The sequence below is a fragment of the Hemitrygon akajei genome, unplaced genomic scaffold (genome assembly GCF_048418815.1).
Source record: "Hemitrygon akajei unplaced genomic scaffold, sHemAka1.3 Scf000084, whole genome shotgun sequence".
Classification (NCBI taxonomy): Eukaryota; Metazoa; Chordata; class Chondrichthyes; order Myliobatiformes; family Dasyatidae; genus Hemitrygon; species Hemitrygon akajei.
In genome coordinates, this window is record NW_027331970.1 from 2,258,985 (window position 1) to 2,285,851 (window position 26,867).

General features: G+C 44.8%; 1 protein-coding gene across 4 annotated transcripts in view; it reads left to right on the forward strand.

Annotated features, from left to right (window-relative positions):
• Positions 1-7,729: 7,729 nt before the first annotated feature.
• LOC140722687 (NACHT, LRR and PYD domains-containing protein 3-like) overlaps positions 7,730-26,867 on the forward strand; it is a 32,984-nt gene continuing 13,846 nt past the window's right edge. For 2 of the 4 annotated variants that reach the window (XM_073037389.1, XM_073037392.1), the window contains exons 1-3: positions 11,154-11,261; positions 21,014-21,183; positions 26,149-26,245. In XM_073037389.1, coding sequence (XP_072893490.1) covers positions 26,236-26,245 — 10 coding nt within the window. In that variant the 5' untranslated portion in view covers positions 11,154-11,261; positions 21,014-21,183; positions 26,149-26,235. Of the gene's footprint in view, positions 7,815-8,058; positions 8,244-10,255; positions 10,387-11,153; positions 11,262-13,262; positions 13,345-21,013; positions 21,184-26,148; positions 26,246-26,867 lie in introns of those variants that run through there. The other 2 variants (XM_073037390.1, XM_073037391.1) reach the window with 2 other exon arrangements.

Genomic DNA, 26,867 nt, shown 5'->3' on the forward strand with positions numbered 1-26,867 from the left:
TGTGTGTAGTAGAGAAAGGTGAGGCGGAACAAGTGATAAGGAGGACACATGTACAGAGTGATGATCTGACGGAACATGGAGTTAAATGTGCAGAAAGAATAAGTAAATTTCGGAAGGACAACAAAATTCAAGGGGCGTATAGCACGATGGGAGTTCGGGGAGCTGGGTTAAGCACAATAGGCAGCGATTTAAACAGAGAGAGGAGAAATGGGCTAAAAACTATATCTGAATGCACGAAGTGTCAGAAATAAGGCGGATGAGCTTGAAGCTCAGGTGCGAATGGGTAACTATGATGTTGTTGGGATAATGGAGACACGGCTGCAGGGAGATCAGACCTGGGAAATGAATGTACAAGGGTATACGTGCTATCGTAGGGAAAGAAATGTGGGCAGAGGGAGTGGGGTGGCCCTGTTGGTGAGGAATGAGATTCAGTCCTTTGCAAGGGGGGATATAGGATCAGGAGAAGTAGAGTCTGTGTGGATAGAACAGAGGAACAGTAAGGGCAAAAAGACCCTAATGGGTCCAGGCCCCCAAACAGTTGTTTGGATATTGGGTGCAAGCTAAATAGGGATTTAACATTGGCATGTGGCAAAGGTAATGTCGCAGTAGTTATGGGGGATTTCAACATGCAGGTGAACTGGGAGAATCAGGTTGGTGCTGGACCCCAGGATAGGGAGTTTGTAGAGTGCCTACACGATGCATTCTTGGAACAGCTTGTACGAGAGCCAACCAGGGACAAGGCTATTCTAGATTTAGTGTTGTGTAAGAAGCAAGATTTGATAAGCGGTCTTGAAGTAAAGGAGCCATTAGGAGGTAGTGACCATAATATGATAAGTTTTTATATGCAATTTGAGAAGGATAAGGGCAGATCGTAGGTGTCAGTGTTGCCGTTGAACATAGGAGACGATGGAACCATGAGGTAGGGACTGTCCAAAGTTAAATGGACGGATATCCTAGCAGAAAAGACAGTGGAAGAGCAATGGCAGGTATTCTTGGGAATAATGCACAAGGTGCTAGATCAATTTATCCCCCGGAGAAGGAAAGATTCAAAGGGGGGGGGGGAATGGGGCCACAATGATTGACAAAGGGAGTCAAAGTTTCGATAGCATTAAAGAAAAAGAAGTATGACTGAGCTAAGGTGAGTGGGAGGACAGATGATTGGGAAATTTTTAAGGAACAACAGAACTTAACTAAAAAGGCAATGCGGGGAGAAAAAAATGAGGTATGAACGCAAGCTAGCCAGGAATATAAAGGAGAATTTTAGGTATGTGAAGAGAAAGAAGATAGTTTAGAACAATGTTGGGCCCTTGAAGAATGAATTGGGTGAAATTGTTATGGGAAACAGAGAAATGGCAGAAGAATTTAATAAGTACTTTAGATCTGTCTTCACTAGGGAAGACACAATCAATCTCCCAGATGTATGGATGGGCCAAGGACATAGGGTAACAGAGGAAATGAAACAGATTGACATTAGGAAGGAAACGGTGATGTGTAGACTGATGGGACTGAAGGCTGACAAATTCCCAGGTCCAGATGGTCTGGATCCTAGGGTACTAAAGGAGGTGGCTCTGGAAATTGCGGATGCATTGGTAATCATTTTCCAATGTTCTTGAGGATTGGAGAATGGCTAATATTATCCCACTTTTTAAGAAATGAGGGAGGGAGAAAACAGAGAACTGTCAACCTGTCAGCCTAACATCAGTAGTGGGGAAGATGCTAGAGTCCATTATTAAAGATGAAATAGTGGCATATCTAGATATCAGTGAGAGGATTGGGCCGAGCCAGAATGGATTTACCATGGGCAAATCATGCTTGACTAATCTATTGGAGTTTTTCGAGGAGTTTTTCAAATACCTCGATTTACAGAAGGCATTTGGTAAGGTCCCACATAGGAGATTGGTGGGTAAAATCAGATCTTCTGGCATTGGGAGGGAAGATATTGACATGGATAGAAAACTGATGGCAGATAGAAAACAAAGTGTAGCGATAAATGGGTGTTTCTTGGAATGGCAGGTGGTGACTAGTGGGGTGCCTCAGGGCTCGGTATTGGGACCACAGCCGGTTACGATTTACATCAACGATTTAGATGAAGAATTGAGAATAACATCAGCATGTTTGCTGATGATACTATGCTGGGTGGCAGTGTGACATGTGATAAGGATGTTAGGAGAATTCAGGGTGACTTGGATAGGCTGGGTGAGTGGGCAGATACTTGGCAGATGACGTTTAATGTGAATAAGTGTGAGGTTATCCACTTTGGGAGTAAGAACAGGAAGGCAGATTAGTATCTGAACGGTGTAGATTTAGGTAAGGGAGAAATACAAAGAGATCTAGGAGTCCTTGTTCATCAGTCACTGAAGGTGAATGAGCAAGTGCAGCAGGCAGTGAAGAAGGCTAATGGAATGTTGGCCTTTATCACAAAGGGAATTGAGTACAAGAGCAAGGAAATCCTTTTGCATTTGTACAGGGCCCTGGTGAGACCACACCTGGAGTATTGTGTACAGTTTTGGTCTCCAGGGTTAAGGATGGACATCCTGACTGTAGAGGAAGTGCAGCATAGATTCACAAGGTTAATTCCTGGGATGTCCGGACTGTCATACTGGGCTTGTACACGCTGAAATTAAGGAGTTTGAGAGGGGATCTGATTGCAACATATAAGATTATTAAGAGATTGAACAAGATAGATGCAGGAAATATGTTCCAGATGCTGGGAGAGTCCAGTACCAGAGGGCATGGTTTAAGAATAAGGGTAAGTCATTTAGGACAGAGTTAAGGAAAAACTTCTTCTCCCATAGAGTTGTGGGTGTATGGAATGCACTGCCGCAGAAGGCAGTGGAGGCCAATTCTCTGGATGCTTTCAAGAAGGAGCTAGATAGGTATCTTATGGACAGGGGAATCAAGGGATATGGGAACAAGGCAGGAACCGGGTATTGATAGTAGATGATCAGCCATGATCTCAGAATGGCGGTGCAGGCTCGAAGGGCCGAATGGTCTACTTCTGCACCTATTGTCTGTTGTCTATAATATGGCTCTGTACGGCAGTTGCTCTGCATCTGACCGCAGAATACTGCAGAGTTGTGGAACCAGCTCAGCTCGGTAAAGCGGCCACCATTATCAAAGGCCGCCCCACGCCGTTAATTCTCTTTCCCCCCACCACCTCCACTGACACCATCTATCGGGCCGATGATACAAAAGACTGAAAGCCCCAGCCACCAGGTTCAGTAACAGATTCTGTCCCGCTCCAATAAGACTATCAAATGTTGCCATAGTCCGATCAGAATGAATTTTCCCCCACAATCTCCCTCGTTATGAACTTACACCTATTTGTTTAGATGCACATTACCTGCTCTGTGAATGTTACACCTTTTATTGTTATTGATATACCTTGTTCTACCCCGTAAAATGTGTACTCATTGGACGTTTATGGAAAGAAACGCATCTCAGTACATGTGACAATAATAAATTGAAAATAGTAAAAAAAAAACAGTAAACCCAGATGGAGGAAACAATGAATAGGCGTGTGTGGCAGAGAAACACTGAGCTGACAAAATCAGCAGATGATAGTCAGTTTTAATCTATTCCACACAAGGCAAGCGTCCTTAGTCAGGCAGGATACAGCACTGTGTAAAACGGTTAGAGAATCGAGGACAGAGAGGTGAACACATTGAAATGGACAACATCATTAAGGGTTGAACCAGGGATCCCATTCTTTGAAAAAGGGGGTGGACTGTCCGGGACTGAGATGAGGGGAAACGTCTCCACTACGAGGGTGGTGAGTGTCTGTAAATCCCCACCGCAGAGGTTGGTTAAGACTCAGTGATCGTTCTCACAAAAAAAAAAATCAGAGCTCGGCAGATGTGCAGACACCAAAGGGATCGAGTAAATGTGGATCTGTTAGAAATATATGGCTGCGATGCGAAAGCAGCCGTCATCTTTTTGACGGTTAGAGGGGCGGAATGGCCACCTCCTGCTGTTTCTCAATTGGTGATTTATATGTTCCACTGATCAGTGAGGCCGGGGGAATGCGAAGGGAAATCAATGATTATAGACACTGAAGTGATCAGATGACTCATTTCAGTTCTGGGTGCAAATTGTCTTTTGGAATGGTATAGGGATCAAACCCGTGATTGTGTGAGACGAAGGAGGTGGGATGGGGAAAGGTATGGAATGGAAAATAAAAATGTAGTTGCTGTAAATACGAAATAATGTAGAAAATGCTGCAGGTGGGCCGGGCAGAGCCAGAGGGGCGAGGAGCAGAGATCCTGGGTTAAGTGTGAGTCCATTTACAGTGTACAGGACACACTGTGTACTGTACATTTAAACCTCCTTGCAGAATATCTGAATAAGCAACCCAGGCTCTCTAATATTTACAAACGATTAAAATGGCCCATCGAAACATTACTTTTTCATTTAAATTTTGCACTTATTTATTTTAACAGACACACACACACACACACACACACACACACACACACACACACACACACACACACACACACACACACACACACACACACACACACACACACACACACACACACACACATATTAGAAATTCAGTTTACAATGCTTTACATTGTATTGCTGCCGTAAAGTCAAAATATTTCCTGAACTATGCCTGATTCGGAACTTGTCAGGATAGTCACGCCCATCGGTCACGTGATCACACTTTACCGGCGATCTGAAGGAGTTGCGTGTTTGATTCCCGCAATCAATGCCCGTCGTATTGCTTTACTGAGCCGAGGGAGAGATCGGTAAAGGTTGCGTGAATAATGCGGTGAGATTTGAGGCCCGACGCAAGTGCGGGAGACCGAAATGGTGGTCGCGCCTCGCTTCCTGGACAAAGTCTCTGGGCATCAAACGGAATGGGGTGAAGGTAGGGGAGTGGGAAATCTGGAAGAATTGGATCAGCCCATGTTTGAATGGTGGGGCAGACACGATGGGCCGATGGCCTACTTATGCTCCTATATCTTATGATCTTCAGATGTCAGTCTGTGTTGTGGAACCTTCACAACGAACCGCCTGAGATTAACCGGGGCGGGGAAAATGAGGCGGTAGTGCCGAGACGAGACTCATCTTTCAGCTCTCGTTCGGTCAGACAAGGCGCTGGCATCCAGATCTGTCACGTCCTCCCATTATGGGCTTGCATTTGTTTTTTCACTCCATTCCACTGTTACGACCTACCGAAGTGCAGTCAATGTTTCCCGATGTATGACCCTATCTATGGGAGAGTTGAACTCTTCCATTCCTCTGTGCTTACACATCTGGAGAAGAAGGATGCTTATGTGAGAATGCTGTTCTGGGACTACAGTACTACATTCAACAGCATAGTTCCATCCAGGCTCGACAAGAAGCTCAGAAATCTTGGCCTTCAGCCCCGCCTTGTGCAGCTGGATGCTGCGCTTCCTGTCAGATCGTCAACTGGTTGTGAGAGAGGGTTCCCTCACCTCCAACTCTCTGACTCTCAATGCAGGAGCCCCTCCGGGCTGCGTACTGAGTCCCCTCCTCTGCTCCCTGTATGCCCTTGACTGTATCGCTACCCACTGTTCCAATCTGCTCATTAAATTTGACGACGATACGATTGGCCTTATCTCAATCAATAACGAGGTGGCCTACAGGGAAGAACTCATCTCTCTGACACAATGTTGTCAAGAAAATAATCACTCCCTCAATGTCGCAAAAGTAACGGAGTTGGTTATGGATTACAGGAGAAATGGAGACGGGAAAACCCCTATTGACATCAATGGATCTGAGTTTAAGAGGGTAAACTGTTTCAGGTTCACCGGCATCCACCTCCCCGAGGACCTCACGTGGTCTGTACACACCAGATGTGTGGTGAAAAGGCACAACAGCACCTCTTCCAACTCTTCCACCAATTCATGACATTTACAATGTCAGGAGTGCAAAAAGGGTGTGTAGGTCTTTGGGAACACAAGTCATTCCAATCACAATCTATTCCAGCTACCACCATCCGGGAAACGATGCCACAGGATAGAAGCCAGGACCAACATGCACCGAGACAGCTTATTCTACCAGGCCAATAGACTCATGAACTTTTCCTGTCTTGAGAGTACTCTGTGTTACATTGACTGTTTATTTAATATAAATTATTTTAAATTACTATGATTGCACGTTGCACATTTAGATGGAGACGTAACATAAAGGTTTTTACTCATCATGTATGTGAAGGTTTCAAGAAACAAAGTCAATTCAATTCATTTCCAAAATTCATACAGTTCGGTTAAGTCTTCCTCCAGATGTTTGAAATCGGCAACCATGTTTGTTTGATTGACATGGAGATTCAACAATCGGTCACGTGAGCCGTTTTACTGCGGAGCTGCAGCATCTGCGGGTTTGTTTCTGCCCCCCTCGCCCCACCTGGCCCATCACAGCTCTGAAGAAGGGGAGCTCGTATTGCGCATGCGCAGTTTCCAGATAGTCGGTGCTTTTACTTTACGTTCCGTGTTGATGCTGATCATCGGCGGAAGATTTACTGTCTGCGGGAATAGCTCCCTTCGGTGAGTATTGTGGCCGGTCCAGAGCGGGGAAGCCTGATGCAGGGTATAGAGTCCCGTTAACTCACCAGAACAGGTTGCGCTTGCTGGACAAAACCTGCAGGGGTCGATCCGGGTTTTGGACCTTCACACCGAACGCCTGAAATGAGCCGACGCTCAACCCTCTGCTCTTGTCCCAGGAGCTGGATGAGGCAGGGGCCGGGAGTGCTCCCATCTGTGGAGTTGTCGCTGGGGAACCCGGCCCGGTAGCGGATCCAAACGTCACCTGGATCGAAAATTGGTCATTCGATCTGTTGTGTTCTTGCAGACTCAGAAGGCCAAAGGCTTTTAATCCCACCTTTGAGACACTACTCCACGTGTATAAGCAGTTTAACCTTACTTCAGTTCAGACAAAGCAGTAAGATCCATATCAATGTTTCCGGGTATTAACCATATTAATGCGAGAAAAAACGTATTGCATTTATCTGAGTTCCTCAAAAGTTTATGCACATTCGTGAAGTCTCACTCCAGATCTTCCAGAGCAGAAGCTCAGTCTGTATATTTCTGCACAACGAAAGTGGGAATCGTTTATTATTGCCTCGTCCCGAGTTAAATTGAAAAACTTGTCTCGCACACCGTCCATAGAAATCAATACATTACAACAGCATATTGAGCTGATAAACGGTAAAGCAATAACAGAGTGTAAAAAATAAGTATTAAGGTTACAGAGAAAGGGCGGTGCAAGTAGACATACGGTGCAAGTTCAGATGGAGTTAGAGAGTGAGCAGAAGAGTCCATCTTGTTAAGCTGTGTCTTTTCATATTTGAGATATTCAATTTGATGTAACAACAAAATGGAAGCCGTCCTAGAGCCTAATGGTATGTTTTCAGTTTTTTTTTTAAATCTTCGACCAGATGGGTGGGTGAGAGTTGAGAATGTCCAGGTTTGTGGGAAACTATTTATGTCGCCAGCTTTGCTGAGGCGCAGGAAATATGGAGACAGTCCAGGGAGGGGCGGCCTGTTTCTATGTTGTGCTTAGCTGTGTCCATATTTATCTGATGTTTCATGTAGTCATAGCAGAGCAGGATCCGTGCGAAAGAGGGAAGTTACCCGACCGGAAACTTTACATATTGCGTTGATAAAGCATGGTCGGGGGCAAAGGGCATATGGCAAATTTCTTATTGTTCTAGCTTTGTCATTTTAGGATAGCTCAATGTTAGGTAACAGCAATCTTTCTTCTGACCGATCTCTTCATTGTAAAGTGTTATCTTTCACCGTTTAATTCATTGAATTTTCCAGGAACCGTTACTGTTTAATTCGGTGGGTTTTTTTTTGTGTTCTTGTTGTTGTTGTCTTTTTTTTCCTCTCTCTTGTGAGCTGGTACTACCAGAGCTCTAATTGAATGCAGCATAGTCAGGGTAAAATCAGATATTACAATTTCACTTCCAGCGTTACAAAATGCTTGCAGTTTTAATCTTTGTCAAACGAAACTCAACATTTTGTATTGAGCTTGTTATTTCCTTTCTCAGTTACTTTTGGTGACCCACTTCCTCCGTTTCCATAGTAACGGTCCGCCAGAGCTGCAAGAGGTGTTGCACATTTTATCGCTCTGTTGTCACCGCCTCTCAGGGTAGAGATCGTGTCTTCGGGAGCAAATACAACAGAGTGACAGTGGATACAGCGAGCATTGACTGTATGGAATGTATTACACCAGGATCGGAATGAACTGAAAACCAACAAATTGGAGGGGTGAGTGTGGCATTTACACAAATGGTTTGAACATATTGGGGTGTCCAAACATTTTGCAAACAGCTACTACTTGTGCATTAAAAACATATAAAAACTGCTGATGCCGGAAATTTAAAGTAAAAGAGAGAGAATGCTGCAAACGCTCAGCAGATTGCTAACGCCTGAACAGTCCCAGATCTGATATTGTGTCTTCCACCATTTCTCCTTTCACGTATGTAGCCCTATGTACTGGATTCCCAGTATTCCCAATTTTATAATTTCACATTTTATTTCTGCATCCCTGAGGGAAACATGGCAGCCAGTCGTTTTGGGCAGGATCTCTCACGACGGTAAGATAGTGATTAAACGTGCTCAGCATACCTGCTGGAGACATGCTGAAGTGTATCCGTATCCTCTCTCAAGCTACAGCCTGGTTAACCAGCCAGAGCTCCGGCGCAGGCAGCGGGTCATTAGGTTCCAGTTCCAGATCAGTTTGTGAATTGAAAATGGTAGGAACATTGCGACAAATCGCCGGCATCAAAGAGTCTGTGAGTGGGTTATAATATTAGGATGGAAACTCTGAAAATATTTAGCTGGCAATATACGGTCTTCAGTCCATGTTGGTAATTCTAAAGCTGGGATCGGAATTTCCTCATTCTGCAGTGAAGCTGAAGTCTCGGGGTGTGAGACATCACCCGAGACGCTATTCTTGGTTGGCGCGACTGTATCGAAACCCAATTTCCCTTGGGATCAATAAAGTATGTCTGCCTGTCATTGGTTATGGGGAAATCACAGACGGCGCCACCCAGTGGGATATCAAATCTGGCAAGTATTCTGGAGCTTGTTGAAGAGGTCACTATGGCGATAGATGGAGATGATGTTGTCCATAAGGACTTTGGTAAAGCCTCGAACAATAACTCGCATGGAAGCTGATCTGCAAGTTTTGGTCACATGGGATTCGCGGGGAGCGAAAGAGGTGGATTCACACCGGGCTCAATGACAGGTAGCAGAGAATAATAGAGTTTATCTTGTCCTTATCTACCTCCCCTTCAGACTCTGCAACCTCCATCATAGCCAAAGAGATCTTACAACTGAACATATTGTTCCTTCCTCGCTCCACCCGGCTCTCTTCTTTCAATAGGATCACTCCTTCCATAATTCCCTTGTCCATCCTCAGTAATCTCCCTATAGCCACTTATCCAAGCAAGCGGCCTAATTGCTACACCGGCCCATGCACATCCTCCCTCACCTCCACTCAGAGCCCAAAACAGTCCTTCCAGGAACACTTCACCTGCGTATCTACTGGGGTCATCTATTGTGTCACGTGCTCCCAATGCAGCCTCATTTACATTGGTGAGACCCACCATAAATTGGGAGACCGTTTTGTCGAGCATCTCTGTATCATCGGCCACAAGGGGGGCCTTGCAGTGGCCAAACATTTTAATTCTGCGTCTCAATCCAACAACTCGATCAATGGCCTACTCCTATGCCAATATGAGAATACCCTCAGGGTGGAGGAGCAACACCTTCTATTCCATCTGAGCGCCCACCAAATTGATTATATGAATATTGCATTCTCGTTCCATTAAACAAATTCCCCCCACCCATCTCTATTCCCCACGCTGAACTTCCATCTCTCCTCACCAGCCTATTATTTCCCCCGTGTCCCTCCTTCCCTTTCCCCTATTGACAAGTCTCTGATTCTTTCTTCTCCAGCTCTTGACATGTCTATCATTTGATTTCAGATATAACCTTCCCGCTCGCCTCTTTCTCCTCCATCATTTGTTTTTATTCAGAGATCTTCCCCTCCACCTCAGTAATGAAGTACACTCTTTGCCCAAACAGTCGCCAGTTTATTCTTTTTCAAAGATACTGCTTGATGTGCTGAGTTTGTCCAGCATTTTGTCTGTTTTGCTTTGGATTTCCAGCATCTGCAGCCTTCTCGTGTTTGAGGTAATTATTTGAATTTTGTTGAGATAATACCTGGAATATGATGTAAAATCCTGCTCCCCATACTAACACGGGTTATACAGACCAAGGAACGAAGCGCCCCAGGAACTCAGTGGGTCGGGCAGCATCTGTGGAGGAAAATTGACCGTCAACATCTCGGGCCGAGACCCTCCCCCTGGACTGAGAGTGGACAGGAAATAGTCAGAGAAAAGAGGTGAGTGGTGGGGATGGGGCAAGAGCTGGGGAGCGAGAGGTGGATCCAGCTGAGGGGTGAGGTGGGAAGGTGGAAATAGTGACAGGGGTGGGAGGTGAGTGGTTGGGGCAACACAAGGCTGCTGAAGATGGTATTTAATTCCACGGAGGATTATCTTAAGAGGTCAGACAGTGTTTGTTTTAGAGATTCACCAGACTGATTCCTGGAGGACGATGAAGATCACTGATCGTCTTCACATAAAACAAAGACAAACAGATGTGTGGAGACGGAAGAAATCGAGGAAATAAGGATCGGGCAAAAACATGTGGCTGACATGGCAGAGCAGCCGTCATCTTGCTGATGGTTAGAGGGGCTGAATGGCCGCCTCCTGCTGTTTCGCACTTGATGTTTCAGTGTTCCTGTCTAGCGAGGCCGGAGGAATGTGAATAGAAATTAGTGTTTGTAAATATAAAAGTGATTTGAATGAAAACAGCACAATTCCGGTTTGCGTCTGAATTGTGTATGGGACCGAGATGGGAATCGAACCCTAAAGTCTGAGAACCGGAAGGTGGAGATAAACGGACAGCGAAGGTACTGAGGGAAAGATTAAGAATGCTGCTGTTGTAAATATGAAATAACGGGTAAAATGCGGCAGGCATTTCGGTCAGAATGTGAGAACGGTTCAGATGGGAGAACATCCGCCCGTCACGTGATCCACTTCTCACTCCCATTTCAAACGCAGATCTGCAGCATCTGCGGTTTTCCGACACCCCGCCCCGCTCTCCAGTCCCCAGAAAGGCGGTGGATTCCTTTCCTTTCTGTTTTGAAGCAGATCGTCGGCGGGGAGCCGGGGGTCGGATCACTGTTTGTGGGGCAAATTGATCAAATTCTCATGGGTGAGTATTGTGGCCGGTCACGAGCGGTGAACGAGACGGACAATTTGCCATCGCTGGGTACTGAGACCGATCTCGAGGGTGGGGGGGAGGGAGACCTGATGTTGTGAAGTGAGTCCCGTTAACTTCCTCGAACTGGCGGCCTCGTCCCGCTTCCTGGACACATCCTACCCGGATCGGTCCGGGTTGTGGGAACTTCACACCGAACAGTCTGAGATGAGATGCCGCTCAGTCCTTCTTGCTCGGGTCCCAGGGGCGCGATGAGGTGGTGATGCCGGAACTAAATCCATCCGTACAGTTGTAGCTGGGGAACTTCACCTCCATCATCCGGCCCAGTAGACGATCCAAACTTCAGCTGAATCGATGCCTGGGGTCGATAATTGTTCTACATATTTCCAGCACACTGGAAGCGGCCGATCGGCCCTTTGTGTTCTTGCAGATAGAGAGGGTTAAGCAGAGTAATCGCACCCTCGGGACACTGCTCCACGTGAATAAGAAGTTGCATCTTTTCCCCTGTTCAGACAGGACAGTGAGATCCAGATCACTCACGTCCTCTCGGGGGACTGGGAAGTTTATTTCCATTTTCTGTCCATGACTATGACTTGCCGAAATGCTGACTTTGTTTCCCGATATCTGTCTCTATTAATGCGAGAATTAAGTCTTATTTCTGGGAAAGTTGTACACTCCCTCCAGAATTTCCAAAGGAGTGACCAGGGCTGTCTAATATTTCCACACGATTGAAATGGGGAATCTGTTTTTGTTTTCCATGTACAGAGGTAGAGTGAAAATCGCGTCTCCGGTATTCTCCACACAGAACAATACATTGCAGCAGTACATTGAGTTACAACAAATTATTCTGATTACCGAGAATAGTGCAGGTAGCTATGTGGTGCAAGGTCATATCGATTTAGACTGTGTGGTCAGGAGTCCACTCATCACGCTGTTCGCTTCTAACAGCAGAATGGACACCGTCCTTGACCCGGTGGCATGTTTCTGTTTGATTTTATCTTCGCCCCTATGGAAAGGTGAGAAGTGAGAATGTTCAGGGTTATGCGGATCTTTCATTATGTTGGCTGCTTTACTGAGGCAGTGGAAAGTGTAGACAGAGTCCATGGAGTGGAGGTTGGTTTCTATGATGTAGTCAGCAGGGTTCACACTTCTCCGCTATTTCATTCAGTTAAAGGAAGAGCAGTAGCCGTGTGAAGATGAGAAGAATCGGGATGGGATACTTTCTCCGGTGCATTGATAAAGTGTGTAAAGTAGAAAAGGACATATACCAAAGTTCGTATTGTTTGTTCTGGCTTTGTTATATTGGAGTCACTTATCTATTAGTGCGTACTATTCTTTCATGATCTGTGTATTGCGGGAGAGCCATTAGAGATCATCCTTGATCCACTTCTCCCATCTTTGTCCACCTGCTCATCCCCTTCCCACCTGGGTCAACTTCTGTCCAGCCTCTACACCACCACCTCAACGATATATATCAACCATCTTGTTTAAACTCTGCCCAGCCTGCTTCTCACCACCTCAACGATATATATCAACCATCTTGTTTAAACTCTGCCCAGCCTGCTTCTCACCACCTCAATGATATATATCAACCAGCTTGCTTTACCTCTGACCAGTCTGTATCCCATTGCTGCAATGATGTATTTCAGTAATCTCTCTTTCAAACCTTGTCTTCATTATGAAGTTTTGTTTTGCATTTTTTCCAGGATTGTTTTTTTTTTAGATTACTAGGACTACCAGAGGTTTAAATGAACACAGCACATGGCATGGTAAAAGCAGCAATTTCAATTTTAGTTTCACCGTTACAAAATGGCTGCAGTGTTAATCTTTGTCATAATGGAACTCATAGCATCTGTTGTTGAGTTTGTTATTTCCTTTCTCGGTTATTTTCGGTGAGCCACTTCCTCAGTTTCCAGGGTAACGGCCAGTCGGAGCTGCAGCAGGTGTTGCACTTTTTATCGCTCTGTGGTCACCGCCTCTTAGTGCTTGGAGAGTGGCCTCAGGAACACCTGCAACAGAGCGATAGCGGGAGGAACGATGCTGTGCGCATTGACTGCATGGGATGAATTACACCAGGGTCAGAATGAACTGATAACTAACAATGTGGTTGGAGTGGGGTGGCATTTATAGTTTAAGGTGGCAATCAGTTTCGATCTGTGCATTAAAATGAAGAGGATCGAAAATACTACAGTTGCAGGAAATTTTAAGTCAGGAGGAGAAAATATGGGAGACGCTCAGCCCCAGTGTTTTCTACCTGATAATTTTACATTTTGTTCCTGCTGCATTGCAGGAAATATGGCAGCCAGCTGTGCTGTGCAAGATCCCACGCAGCAGGAAGATTGTGATCAAATGTGCTCGGTTTAGCTGCTGGGGGCAGGCTGAAATGTAACCGTATCTTCTATACAGACCGGGGAACCAGCCGGAGCACCGGCCCCGGCAGAGGGTCCTTAGGTTCCAGTTCCACCTTAGTTTGTGAATCGGAAATAGCAGGAACGCCACGGCAAATTGCCGGTACCAAAGCGTTTTTGTATGGGTGATAATATTGGGCTGGTGACTCTGAGGATATGGAACTGGCAGTATACGGGCTTCAGTCCTGGTTGGCAATACCACAGCTTGGATCGGAATTTTCTCAGTCTGCAGTGAAGCTGAAGTCTCGGGCGGTTGGGCATTGGTTATGGAGAAATGACCGTCAACCCTGCCCATAGGACATCATATCTGTCAAGTGTTTTGGAGATTACTTAAGATTTAACTAGGGAGATAGGTGAAGTTGGGCAGTGATGTTGTTCATCTGAACTTTAGAAAAGTCTGTAACAAGATACCGCATGGCAGCTGATCGGGAAGGTTCGGTCACGTGGGATTCACGGGGAGCTGGCGAGGTGGATTCACACCGGGCTCGAGAACAAGAAGCAGAGGGTGATGGCTGGAGATGGAAGTCTGCCACAAGGGGGACTTTGCATTGGCAAAACATTTTAATTCTGACTCCCATTCCGACGTCTTGATATATGGCCTCATTTTGTGCCAGGATGTTACTGCCCTCAGGGAGGAGGATCAGCACCTTATCTTCCATCTGGGTACCCTCCAACATGATTGTAGGACTATTGAACTCTCTTTCCAGTAAAGAAATCCCCCCCACCAACTGCTCGATTCCCCACTCTGAACTTTCATTTCTCTCAGCAGCCTCTTACTTGCCCCCGTGTCCCCTCCTTCCCTTTCTCCTATTGATAACACTCCGATTCTTTCATCTCCAGCCCTTGACCTGTCCATCAGTTGACTTCACCTATTACATTCCAGCTCGCCTCTTTCTCCTCCCTGGCCTTTTTTATTCAGATCACTTCCCCTCCTCCTCAGGAATCAAAAAGGCTCGTGGTCCAAAATGTGGCCAGTTTACTCTTTTCCATAGATACTGCCTATTGTGCTGAATCCCTGTAGCATTTTGTGTGTTGCTTTGGATTTCCAGCATTTACACGTTTTCTCATGTTTACGTATGGTAATTACGGTAACAATTATTTGGGCTTTGTTGAGATTATACGTGGAATATGGTGTAAAATCCCGGTTCCCATACTAACACGGGTTATACAGACCAAAGAACAAACTGCCGGAGGAACTCAGTGGGTCGAGCAGCATCTGTGGAGGGAAACGGACCGTCAACATTTCGGGCCGGGATCCTCCCTCTGGAATGAGAGTGGACGGGAAATAGTCAGAGAAAAGAGGTGAGGGGTGGTGATGGGGCAAGTGCTGGGGAGTGAGACGTGGATCCAGGTGGGGGTGAGGTGGGAAAGTGGAAATAGTTGCAGAGTGTGGGAGGTGAGTGGTTGGGGCAACATGGGAGTGCAAAAATGGTATTTAATTCCATGGAGGATTATCTAAGAGGTTATAGAGAGTACTTGTTTTTAGAGATTCACCAGACTGATTTCTGGAGGACGATGAAGTCTCACTGATTGTCTTCACATAAAACAGAGACCGACAGATGTGTGGAGACCGAAGGGATTGATTTGAAATGAGGATCGGGTAGAAACATGTGGCTGAGTTGGGAGAACACCCGTCATCTTGTTGTTGGTTAGAGGGGCTGAATGGCCTCTTCCTGCTGTTTCTCACTTGATGTTTCAGTGTTCCTGTCCAGTGAGGCTGGAGGAATGTGAATAGAAATTAGTATTTCTGAACATAGAAGTGATCTGAATGAAATTTTATCGGGTCTGACGTGTATCGGATCGGGATTGGAATCGTACTTATAACTCTGAGATCCGAAAGGTGGAGCGTTGGGGACGCCAAAGGTACCGAGGGACAAAATAAAAATGTAGCTGATGTACATATGAAATAACGTGTAAAATGTGGCAGGTAGGTCAGACAGTGTGTGAGGGGTGAGGAGCAGATTCATCGATTCAGGTGGGAGACCCTCCACCCGTCAAGTTTCTCGCTCCCATTTCAAACGCAGATCTGCAGAATATGAGGTTTTCGTTTCCGAAGTCCCGACCCCGCTCTCGCAGTCTCCGGGTGGGTGGTGGCTTCCTTTCCGTTCTCTGTTGAAGAAGATCGTCGGCTGGGAGCCGGTGGACCGATTGCTGTCTGCCGGACAGATTGGTAAAGTTCTCATCGGTCAGTATTGAGACCGGTCACTAGGCATGAACGCGACCGACGATTTCTCATCAGTGAGTGCAGAAACCGATCCCGGGTGAGGGGGGACCAGATGTTGGGCAGTGAGTCCCGTAAAAGTTCCTCGAACTGGCGGCCTCGCCCCACTTCTTGGATATAACTTTGGATATAACCCATGTCCGGGTTATGAGACTTTCACACAGACACTGGTGTTCTGGTCCCAGGAACGGCATGAGCTAATGATGCGGAGACAGAACCCATCCGTTCAGTTGTACATGGAGAACTTTACCGCCATCACTCGGTCAGGTATCGGATCCAAACTCCAGCTGGATCGGTGACTGGGGTCGATAATTGTTTTACATGCTTCCATTACACTGGAAGCGGCCGTTCGGCCCGTTTTGTCTTGCAGACAGCGAGGGTTAAACAGAGTAATCTCACCCTCGGAAGACTCCTCCAGGTGTATGAGTAGTTTCATCTTTCCCCTGTTCAGACAGGACAGTGAGATCCAGATCTCTCACGTCCTCTCGGGGGACTGGGAAGTTTATTTCCATCTTCTTCCCATTGTTACGACTTGCCGAAATGCTGACAGTTTTTCCTAATATCTGGCCCTATTAATGTGAGAATTAAGTCTTCATTTATCTGGGTTTCTCGGAATTGTGTACACCCTTTCCAAATTTTCCAAAGGAGCAACGCACATGATTGAAATGGGGAAACTTCATTTTGTTTTAAGTGTACAGAGGTAGAGTGAAAATCGTGTCTCCGGTATTCTTCACACAGATCAGTACATTGTGGTAAAACAAATCATTCTGGTCACACAGAGAGTGCAGTGCAGGTAGATATGTGGTGCAAGGTCACATCGATTTAGACTGTGAGGTCAGAAGTCCTTGAGCCTCATGGTATGTTTCTGTTTTATTTGATCTTCACCCCTGTGGGAGCATTAAAGTGAGAATGTTCAGGGTTGTGCGGAACTTTCATTATGCTGGCTGCTTTACTGAGGCAGTGGGAAGTATAGACAGAGTCCATGGAGGGAGGTTGGTTTCTATGATGTACTCAGCTGTGTCCACAGTTCTCCGCTATTTCATTCAGTAAAAGAAACAGTGGCCGTATGAAGGTGTGCAGAATCGGGATGGGATACTTTCTGCGGTGCATTGATAAAGCGTGTAGAGTAGAAAAGGGCTTGTAGCAAAGTTCTTATTGTTTGTTCTGGCTTTAATATATTGGAATCTGTTATCTACTAGTGCGTACTATTCTTTCAGGATCTGTATATTGCTAGAGGACCATCAGAGATCACGCTGGATCCCCTTCTCCTAACTGTGTCCATCTGCTCGTCTCCTGCCCATCTGGTTCAACCTCTGTCCAGCTTGTAACCCATCACCTCAGTGATATATATCAACCATCTTGTTCAACCTCTGTCCAGTCTGTATCCCACCACCTCAATGATATATATCAATCATCTTGTTCAACCTCTGTCCTGCCTGTATCTGACCACCTCAATATATATATATATATATATATCAACCATCTTGTTCAACCTCTGTCCAATCTGTATCCCACCACCTCAATGATATATATCAATCATCTTGTTCAGCCTCTGTCCAGCCTGTATCCCATTGCTGCAATGATATATTTCATCAATCTCTCTTTCAAACTTTGTCTTCATTCTGAAGTTTTGTTTTGCATCTTCTCCAGGATTATTTTTTTTTCTTTTTTTTTTGATAGCTAGGACTACCAGAGGTCTAATTGAACAGAGCACTTGGCAGGGTAAAAACGGCCATTTCAATTTTAGTTTCACCGTTACAAAATGGCTGCAGTGTTAATCTTTGTCATAATGGAACACAAAGTATCTGATGCTGAGTTTGTTATTTCCTTTTCGGTTATTTTCGTTGAGACACTTCCTCCATTTCCAGGGCAACAGCCCGTCAGAGCTGCAGAAAGTGTTGCACATTTTATCGCTCTGTGGTTACCGCCTCTCAGGGTACAGACAGAGTCCTCGGGAGTAAATGCAACAGACTGACAGTGGGAGGGAAGGATACTGCGAGCATTGACTGTATGGAATGTATTAACCAGGGTCGGGATGAACTCAGAACTAACACATTGGAGGGGGTGGGGTGGCATTTGCTCAGTTTGAGGTGTTCCAGACATTTCGCAATAAGTTACCACCTATGCATGAAAAGGAGGAGGAAAAAATCTGCAGTTGCAGGAAGTTTGATGTAAAATAAGGAGAAAATGCTCGAAACGCCCAGCAGATCGGCAGATCCCAGTTCTGATACTGAGATTTCCACAATTTCTGATTTCACAGATGTAGCCTGAAGTACCGGGTGTCCAGCATTTTCCACTTTATAATTTGACATTCTGTTCCTGCTACACTGCGGAAACATCGCAGCGTATTGTTCTGGGCTAGATCCCACACAGCAATAAGATATTGATCAAATGTGCTCCGGTTAGATGCTAGAGAAACGCGGAAGTCCGAAACAGCAGAAAAAGGAAGCAAAATGGAAAGTATAGACCAGTTATCTTGACCTCAGTGTTTGAGAAAAATGTTAGATGTAACAATGGTAATTGCTAAGGATGCTGTGATGGAGTACTTGGTGCCACAGGACAAGATAGTACAAATTCAGCATGGTTTCCTTCAGGGAAAATCACGCCTGTCGAACCTTGGAATTCTTTGAGTTGATTACAAGCAGGATAGACAAAGGAAATGCAGTGGTTGTTGTGAACTTGTATTTTCAGAAGACCTTTGACAAGGTGACATGCATGAGGCTGCTTGCCAAGTTAAGAGCCCATGGTATTACAGGGAATTTACTGACATAGTTAGAGCATTGACTGAGAGGTAGGAGGCAACAAGTGGCAATAAAAGGATCTCTTTCTGGTTGGCTGCCAGTGACTAGGGTTGTTCCGCTGAGGTGTATCCGGAGAGGGTCCAGAGGAGGTTCACAGGGATGATTTCAGGCATCCTCTCACAGTCTACAGACTGGTGAACCAGCCGGAGCCCCGGTCCCGGCAGAGGATGATTAGGTTCCAGGCATCATCTCACAATCTACAGACTAGTGGACCAGCCTGAGCAGCGGTCCCGGCAGAGGGTGATTAGGTTCCAGCTCCACCAGAGTTTGTGAATGGGAAATGGCAGGAACATCACGGCAAAACACCGGCATCACCTCCCTCACACCTTCAATGCATTTCCTCTGATATTACAGATTTCCAAACAGCAAAAAGATACTCCCTGTCTACACTATCTATTGTTTTCATGATCTTATAAAGCTATATCAGATCTCCCGTCAGTCCCTACCGCTCTAAAGAGAACAACCCATGATTTCCACTTCAAACTGAATAATATATGAACCATTCGGACGGAAGTTTAGGTCACCGAATCATTAACTATGTTCCTTTCCCCATAACTGTACTTTACCTGTTGAGTGTTTCTATAATTCCAGTTTCTCTTTATTACATTCATTCTGGAACACTTTAAATCGGTTGGAAATGGAGCAGTGCACAAGCTCTCGTTTTGTGATAGTAGAACATTTAGGAAGCCATAGCTTCACCCTGTAAATTATCCTGCAACCACATTACTAGTTACCCCTAACAAGGCTCACAAGAATAAGCTGAGGAATGATAAACTTTATGCATGAGCTGCATTTGATGACCTTGGGCCTGTGTCAGTGGAGTTCAGAGGGATCGTGGTTGAGGGGGTGTGGGTGGGGAGTGATTATTTACACCAATTGAATAACAACAAGTCTGGATACAGTGGGAATGGAGAGGCTGCCTCGATTAGACCGAGAGTCTGGGATGTGAGAGTGCAGCCTCAGAATAAAGAAGCGTCACTTTAAAAATGACAGGAAGGCAAATACTTCAGCTAAATGTTGATTGATCGGTGGAATTTGATGCTACAGGGAGTGGTGGAGGCTATAGTTGGGTATATTCATGTTCTGGATTGCTATATAGGGCGAGTCTCCCCACAATGTTGTGCCGACCCTTAAACCCTGCCCCCCCATATAACCCTCCACCTTCTATTCTTCCATACACATGTCTAGTAGTCTCTTAAAATTCACTTCACTAGTGTATCTGCCTCCACCACTGACTCAGGCAGAGCATTCCACGCACCAACCACTCTCTGAGTAAATACACGTTCCTCTAATAACCCCTTCAAACTTCCTTCTCCTTATCTTAAAGCCATGTCCTTTTGTATTGAGCAGTGGTGCCCTGGGGCAGAGCCGCTGGCTGTACACTCTGTCTTTTCCTCTGAATATCTTGTATACCTCTATCATGTCTCCTCTCATCCTCCTTCTCTCCAAAGAGTGAAATCTTAGCTCCCTTAATCTCTGATCGTAATGCATACTCTCGAAACCAGGCAGCTTCCTGGTAAATGTCCTCTGTACCCTTCCCAATTCTTCCAAATCCTTCCTGTAGTGAGGTGACCAGAACTGGACACAGTTCTCCAAGTGTGGCCTAATCAGAGATTTACAGAGCTGTATCATTACCCTGCGACTCTTAAGCTCTGTTCTCAACTTATGAAAACTAACACTCGATAAGCTTTCTTAACTACCCTATCTACCTGTGAGGCAACTGTCAGGGATCTGTGGACATGTACCCCCAGATCCCTCTGCTCCTCCACACTCCGAAGTGTCCTACCATTTACTCAGTACTCTGCCTTGGAGTTTGTCCTTCCAAAGTATACCACTCACACTTCTGCGTGTTGAACTCCACCTGCCATTTCTCAGCCCACTTCTGCGCAATCTTCGACAATCTTCAACTTGGAAAAGAAACATCTTTGAATACAAACATCCTCCATGATTGATTATGGAGCAGACTAGGATGACCGAATCATCTAATTCTACACCTATATATTATTACTTGTAACTGATACCATTACTGGTCCCCGGTATGTGTTTCCCATCACAAGTAAGAGTAAACCTTCAAATACCTGAAATCCAAGGAACACACACAAAATACTGCAGGATCTCAGCAGGCCAGGCAGCATCTATTGGAAGAGAGTAGAGTCGACATACAGATGTTTCCTGGCCTGCTGAGATCCTGCAGTATTTTGTGTTACAGCTTTCATCACTCAGATCATTATATATGCTTTTAGGATTTAAATTTCAATGAGTTTAATTTTTATGCTAGTTTTTATTGTTAACATGCTTCATTATCTCTCTGGTTAGGGTTAGGCTTTCGTTGAGAGATTTATTGGAAGAAAAACCCACGACTGGAAGAGAACCACAACTGTAGACGAGGGAACAGCAACAATGGAACAGCCCGGGGACTGAGAGCACCAACCGGAGAGAACCCTTCGGACTCGGAGTTTCCATTGATTCATTCAGAAGATAGTTTGGTGAGTCTGATTTACTCTAACACTTGTCCTTCAGACATTACATTTCTGTTCCAAGGAAGTTAGGAAATTGTTGGGGTGAGACTGAATAAGCTAGAAGTACGAGTTATGCCTAAATCAGACCCAGCTGTAATTTCTCTAGATCTGTTAATGTGCTGTCAGCATCCCAGCTCTTTCAAGCCACTTCCATTTCCTCACAGCGTTTAAAAAAAAAAACTCTGGCATTTTCTGAGTTCAGAATAAAGAAGCGTCACTTTAAAACTGACATGAAGGCAATTACTTCAGCTAAATGTTGGTTGATCTGTGGAATTTGATGCCACAGAGGGTGGTGGAGGCTATCGTTGTGTATTTTCATGTTCTGGATTGCTAATTAGGTCTAGTATTATAGAAGGAAAGCAAGAGTACAGTTTTGGAACCAAACAACCTCCATGATTGATTATGGAGCAGACTAGAATGACCGAATCACCTAATTCTACTCATATATATTATGACTTGTAACTGATACCATGACTGGTCCCCGGTATGTGTATCCCACCACAAACAAGATAAAGTCATCAGATGCTGGAAATCCAAGCAACACACACACACACACACACAAAATGATGCACTCAGAAGGTCAGGCAGCATCTATGGAAGAGAGTAGAGTCGACATAGAGATGTTGCCTGGTCTGATGAGTTCCTTCAGCTTTTTGTGTGTGCTCTTTTATATCCCATGCCAGGTTTTGTAAAGTGTGGGACGGTTTCAGCTTTCTTCACTCGGATCATTATATATGCGTTCAAGATTTAAATTTCAATGAGTTTAATTCTTTGTTCTCGTTTGTATTGTTAACATGCTTCCTTATCTCTCTGGTTAAAGTTAGACCTGTGTTATGAGATTTATCGGAAGAAAAACACACAACGGGAAGCGAACCACGACTGAAGACGAGGGAACAGCAACAAGTGAACCAGCCCGAGGACTGTGAGCACAAACTGGAGAGAACCGTTCTGACTCGGAGTTTCCATTGACTCAGTCAAGAGAAAGTTTGGTGAGTCTCATTTACTCTAACACTTGTCCTTCAGACATTACAATTCTCTACCAAGGAAGGAAATTGTTGGAGTGAGACTGAATAAACCTAGAAGTACGAGTTATGCCTAAATCAGTCCCAGCTGTAATTACTCTAGATCTGTTAATGTGCTGTCAGCATCCCAGCTCTTTAAATTCACTCCCATTCCTTCACAGTGTTTGCTCATTTCAAGCTCTAGTATTTTCTGAGTTCAGACATTTCCTTGCTTGGCTGTGTTACGTCATAATCATCTCAAAATGCATTGAGAATTTCCTCCCTTTATAAGATGTCCCAAGTGCTTCGTGCTGTAGTGGTTGCGGAAATGTGGAATTACCAGGAACTACAGCAACATGTCACTAATTCCTCTGGCTATTGTAAACTGCAATTATATACATCCCCTCGTTGTGCAAGCCTCTGCTAAGAACCCACCCATATGAAGCCAAACGTCCAGCACCATATTTCCTTTAGTCCTCATAAGCAAAACCCAGTCAATAATTTACGTTTACATACCCTGGCCTCATCAAGTACTTTTCGACTAAATCAATTATCAGAACCTATGAACCTGTAATTAAGCAGAAATAGATATTGGAATGAAGTTATGTTCCAATTTTACTGTGTACCAAAGGCACGGTTTAGTCACCACCGGTTTTGGATATGGCCCAGGTTTCGGAGTGAGAAACACTGAAGTGGGTCGATATTTCGCAAACTTCAATGCAGACAGAGTTAAAGGGAAAATAAAACAATAAACACTAGGCTAAGCAGGGCCGTTAACTAAAACTGTCAAGTCTCAACAAATATTACGACGGAATGAATGGAGTTAAATACTGTCACAATGACATAATTAGCTGACACGTGCTTCCTATTGCCGAATCTGCTGAGCTGCGGAATCCGTGGTTGTGACACGCGTAGTTAGTTGGGTGGGTTGAAATATGTTTTCTTCAATACAATATTAAGAATAAGAGTAACTTCCAACATGTTATAGTGCATGGATAGTACATGTTATCGCCAGTACACAGATTTGATTGTTACAACGGCAGGACTGGCTGTTCGATGTTCCAGGGTTTAGTTGTTTCAGAATGCACATGGAGTGAGGTGAAAAGGGGACAATTGTCATTGCTAATTATAGATGATATCACGGCGATGGAAATGGGGGAGATCATGTAGGGACCATCGACAGTCTCCGTGTGGGTGAAAGTCAGAACAGGAAGTGCGCTATCATTCTGGGAGGTCTCCCACAAAGCCACTAGGATATTGAGGAGCAGGTAACTTAGCAATGTTTGGAAAGGTGCAAAAGCAACAAGGTTGTTATCAATGTTGACCTCAACTTTTCTGATGTTGATCCCACCTCCTTATTCTAAAATGTGTCAATGTGGTATAATGTGTTGTGTGTCCTGACTTAGTGTGTGGATGGGCCAATTGGAGAATATGTATACAATATCTAGTACTAGGTAATGATGCTGTTCCACACAGAGGGAAAGAATACTTATATAAACGAACCGTGGCTCGCAAGAGATGAGGACATTTAAGCAAGAGTAAAAAGAATATCATTCAGGTTTCGGAAGCAATATTCAAGTAGGGATATAGAGAATTATAGTTTAGCTATGAAGGAGCTTAAGAAGGTATTTGTAGGTCGAAGGGGACTTGAGAGGTACTTGTCAGATGGGATGAAGGAATGGTCAAAGGCGTTCCACACGTGGGTGAAGAAGAGGAGGATGAATAGATTGAGGGAAGGACTACTTAGGTGCAAAGGTGGAGACATGCCTGGAAGGTGAGGTGCTTAATGAATGCTTTCATTCAAAGTTACCAAAGCGATGGACTGTGATTGTGACGTTAGCACAGGAGTACGACAATGTTAAAAAAGGGGTGCTGTTGAAGATTCCAATGTACAACACTTTACTACTGGAAGTGGTGTAGGAGCTTTCAGAGGCATTGAAAGTGACCTTTGTGTTGCCTCTGGCCACAGGAGTAGTAACACGTCGGTGGCGGCCAAACTCTTGAATCGGATATTTTAGGACAGGAATTTTGAAACTTTGGAGAAGCATAATCTTACAACGGGTTGCCAATTTGATTTTTTTTAATGGAGAATTGAGAAATAGGAAAGATGCCAGAAATAATATTCCGCAATATGTACCAACATTTGGATCGACAGAGTCTGATCAGGAGTGACCATGGTATTGTGCATGGAAAGTTGTGTTCAACAAGACTTCATAACTTTTTTGAAGATGATTGTCATTGAGTGTGGGGGAGTGGATGTTGTACATTGAACTCCAGTATAGCCTTTGACAAGGTGCCACGTGGAAGCTTCGTCTGGAAGATAAGGTCCCATGCGGTCCGGAGAAAGAAAGTTAGATGCATTCAAAATTACTGTGAAGGAAGCAAGCAAAGAGTAGTGGTTGAAAGTTTCTACTCTGAATGGAGGCGGGAAACTTGTGGTGTTCCGCAAAGCTACATGTTGGAACCTGTAATATTCATTATTTTATAAGACCAGAAGTACCCCATTCGGACCCTCGAGTCCTCTCCGCCATTCAGTCATAGACGTAACCAGTCTTCCAGTCATCCCCACTTCCCTGTCTTTCCCCCATATCCTTTGGTGCTCTGGCTAATAAAGAACCGTTCTAACTCTTCCATAAATTCAACCAATGACATGGCCTCCACAGTCGCTCATGGTAACACATTCCACACATTTACCACCCTCTGACTAAAGTAATCTCTCCACATCTCAGTACTAAAAGGACGTCTTTCAATCCTGAAGTCGTGCCCTCTTCTCGTAAAGTAAAATAACATAGGAAATAACTTTGCCGTATCTAATCTTTCAGGTCTTTTGACATGCGTAATGTTTATCTGAGAGCCCACTCATTCTCCTGAACTCCAGGGAATACAGCCCAAGAGCTGTCAGACTTTCCTCCTACGGTAACCCTCTCCAATATCAGTATATCTTTTTAAAAAAATAAGGAGCCCAGAACTGCACAGAATACTCTAAATGTGCTCTCCCGAGTGCTCTATAGAGCTTCAGCATCACATCCCTGCTCTTCTATGCTGGACCTCCAGAAAAGCATGTCGAAATTGGATTGGCCTTTTTCACCACCAACTCAACCTGCAGGTTAGCCTGCACAAGGACTCACAAGTCCCTTTGCATCTCTGCATTTTGAATTCTATCCTCATCTAAGTAATAAGTCTGCCCATTTATTTCTTCCATACACTTCCCAACATTGTATTTCATTTGCCACTTCTTTACCCATTTCCCTAAGTTATCTAAGTCTCGCTGCAGTCTCTCTGTTTCCTGAACACTACCCGCTCCTCCACCTATCTTTGTATCTTCGGCAAATTTAGTCACACATACATTAATCCCACAGTTCAAGTCATTGACACATACTGTAATTTAAAACAATGATTTAAATACGAATGCACAAGGCTTGACAAGTAAGTTTGCGGAAGACACAGAATTAGTAGATAGTGCTCACAGTGAAGGTTATCGTTGCTTATAGAGGATATGAATGGGCAGAGGAGTGGTAAATAGATTGCAAAACCAACACGAGCAGCAACAGTTCCATGCAGAGGCTGGTGGTGATGTGGATAGAACTGCCAGAGGAAGCGGATGAGGCAGGCACGATTGAATAATTCTAGGAAAAAAGATGAGTTGTACAGATGGAGGGAAGAGGCCAGGAGGAAATGGGCCCATTTCAGCAAATTGAACCGTCTCGGTGGGCACTGTGGACAACATTGTCTCGTTGAACTGAAGGGTCTGTACCTGTGCTCTATTTTTCTGTTTATTTATCAGTGGAATGAGCAGGCAGACAGACATTGTGTGGAAGTTCAAGTTAATGGTGAATGTTTAGTACCTAAGCCAACTGCTGATCTGATACAGAGGATGACGATACTGTCATATTTGCAAAGTAATTGTACTCTCTTGTTGTGTGTAATTCAGAGCATCACCAGCGGGTGGAGCTTTCCTGCACTGAGACCAAAGTGTAAAGAAGAAGACGATAATCACCAATCGTCAGTCACAATCAGAATGGCTACAGGTATGATCACTGGGAGCTTTATAATTAAACTTCTGTCCTGTTGCTGCACTATAGTTCAGATGAAGAAACTTACACAGATGTTAACAGGGCACAGAAAAGTTTCATCAAGCAAAGTTTCTATGCTTCTCAGCATGGTCGTTGATCTCACTGGTAAAACAGCTTTGAGTAATTGATCTATCTAAAAGTTTCAGTGCAGGGACCTGACACGGGTAATGGTCGAATCACTTCGCTCACCATGCAAAGCTTCAGCTGATTGAAAGGAGCAGGAGACTCTGAATCAGGTGGTTGTGAGTGAAACCCGGACAGAAATGTGACAGTGGTCTTGTGGGCAATGCAAATATATAGAGTCAGTGTCTGTTTCACCTCTAGATAGGTCCTGATGTGTAAAACTTCTGCAACTTCCATTTATAAAACTCAACGCCAGATGATGGGAATCTTTCCAGGGTTTCAGAGATTGAGTCGTAACATTGTATTTCAGGTTTTGGAAGAGGTATCAAGTTTCCTCTGTTTTTTCTTGGCTGCAGTGCAAAGAAAATGAGGGGAGTTTCAGAAATCTGTTTTCTGTAGCCGAGCCAAAAACATCGCTAGTGTTGGGAATGGCCGAGGATCAGGAGACAGAATT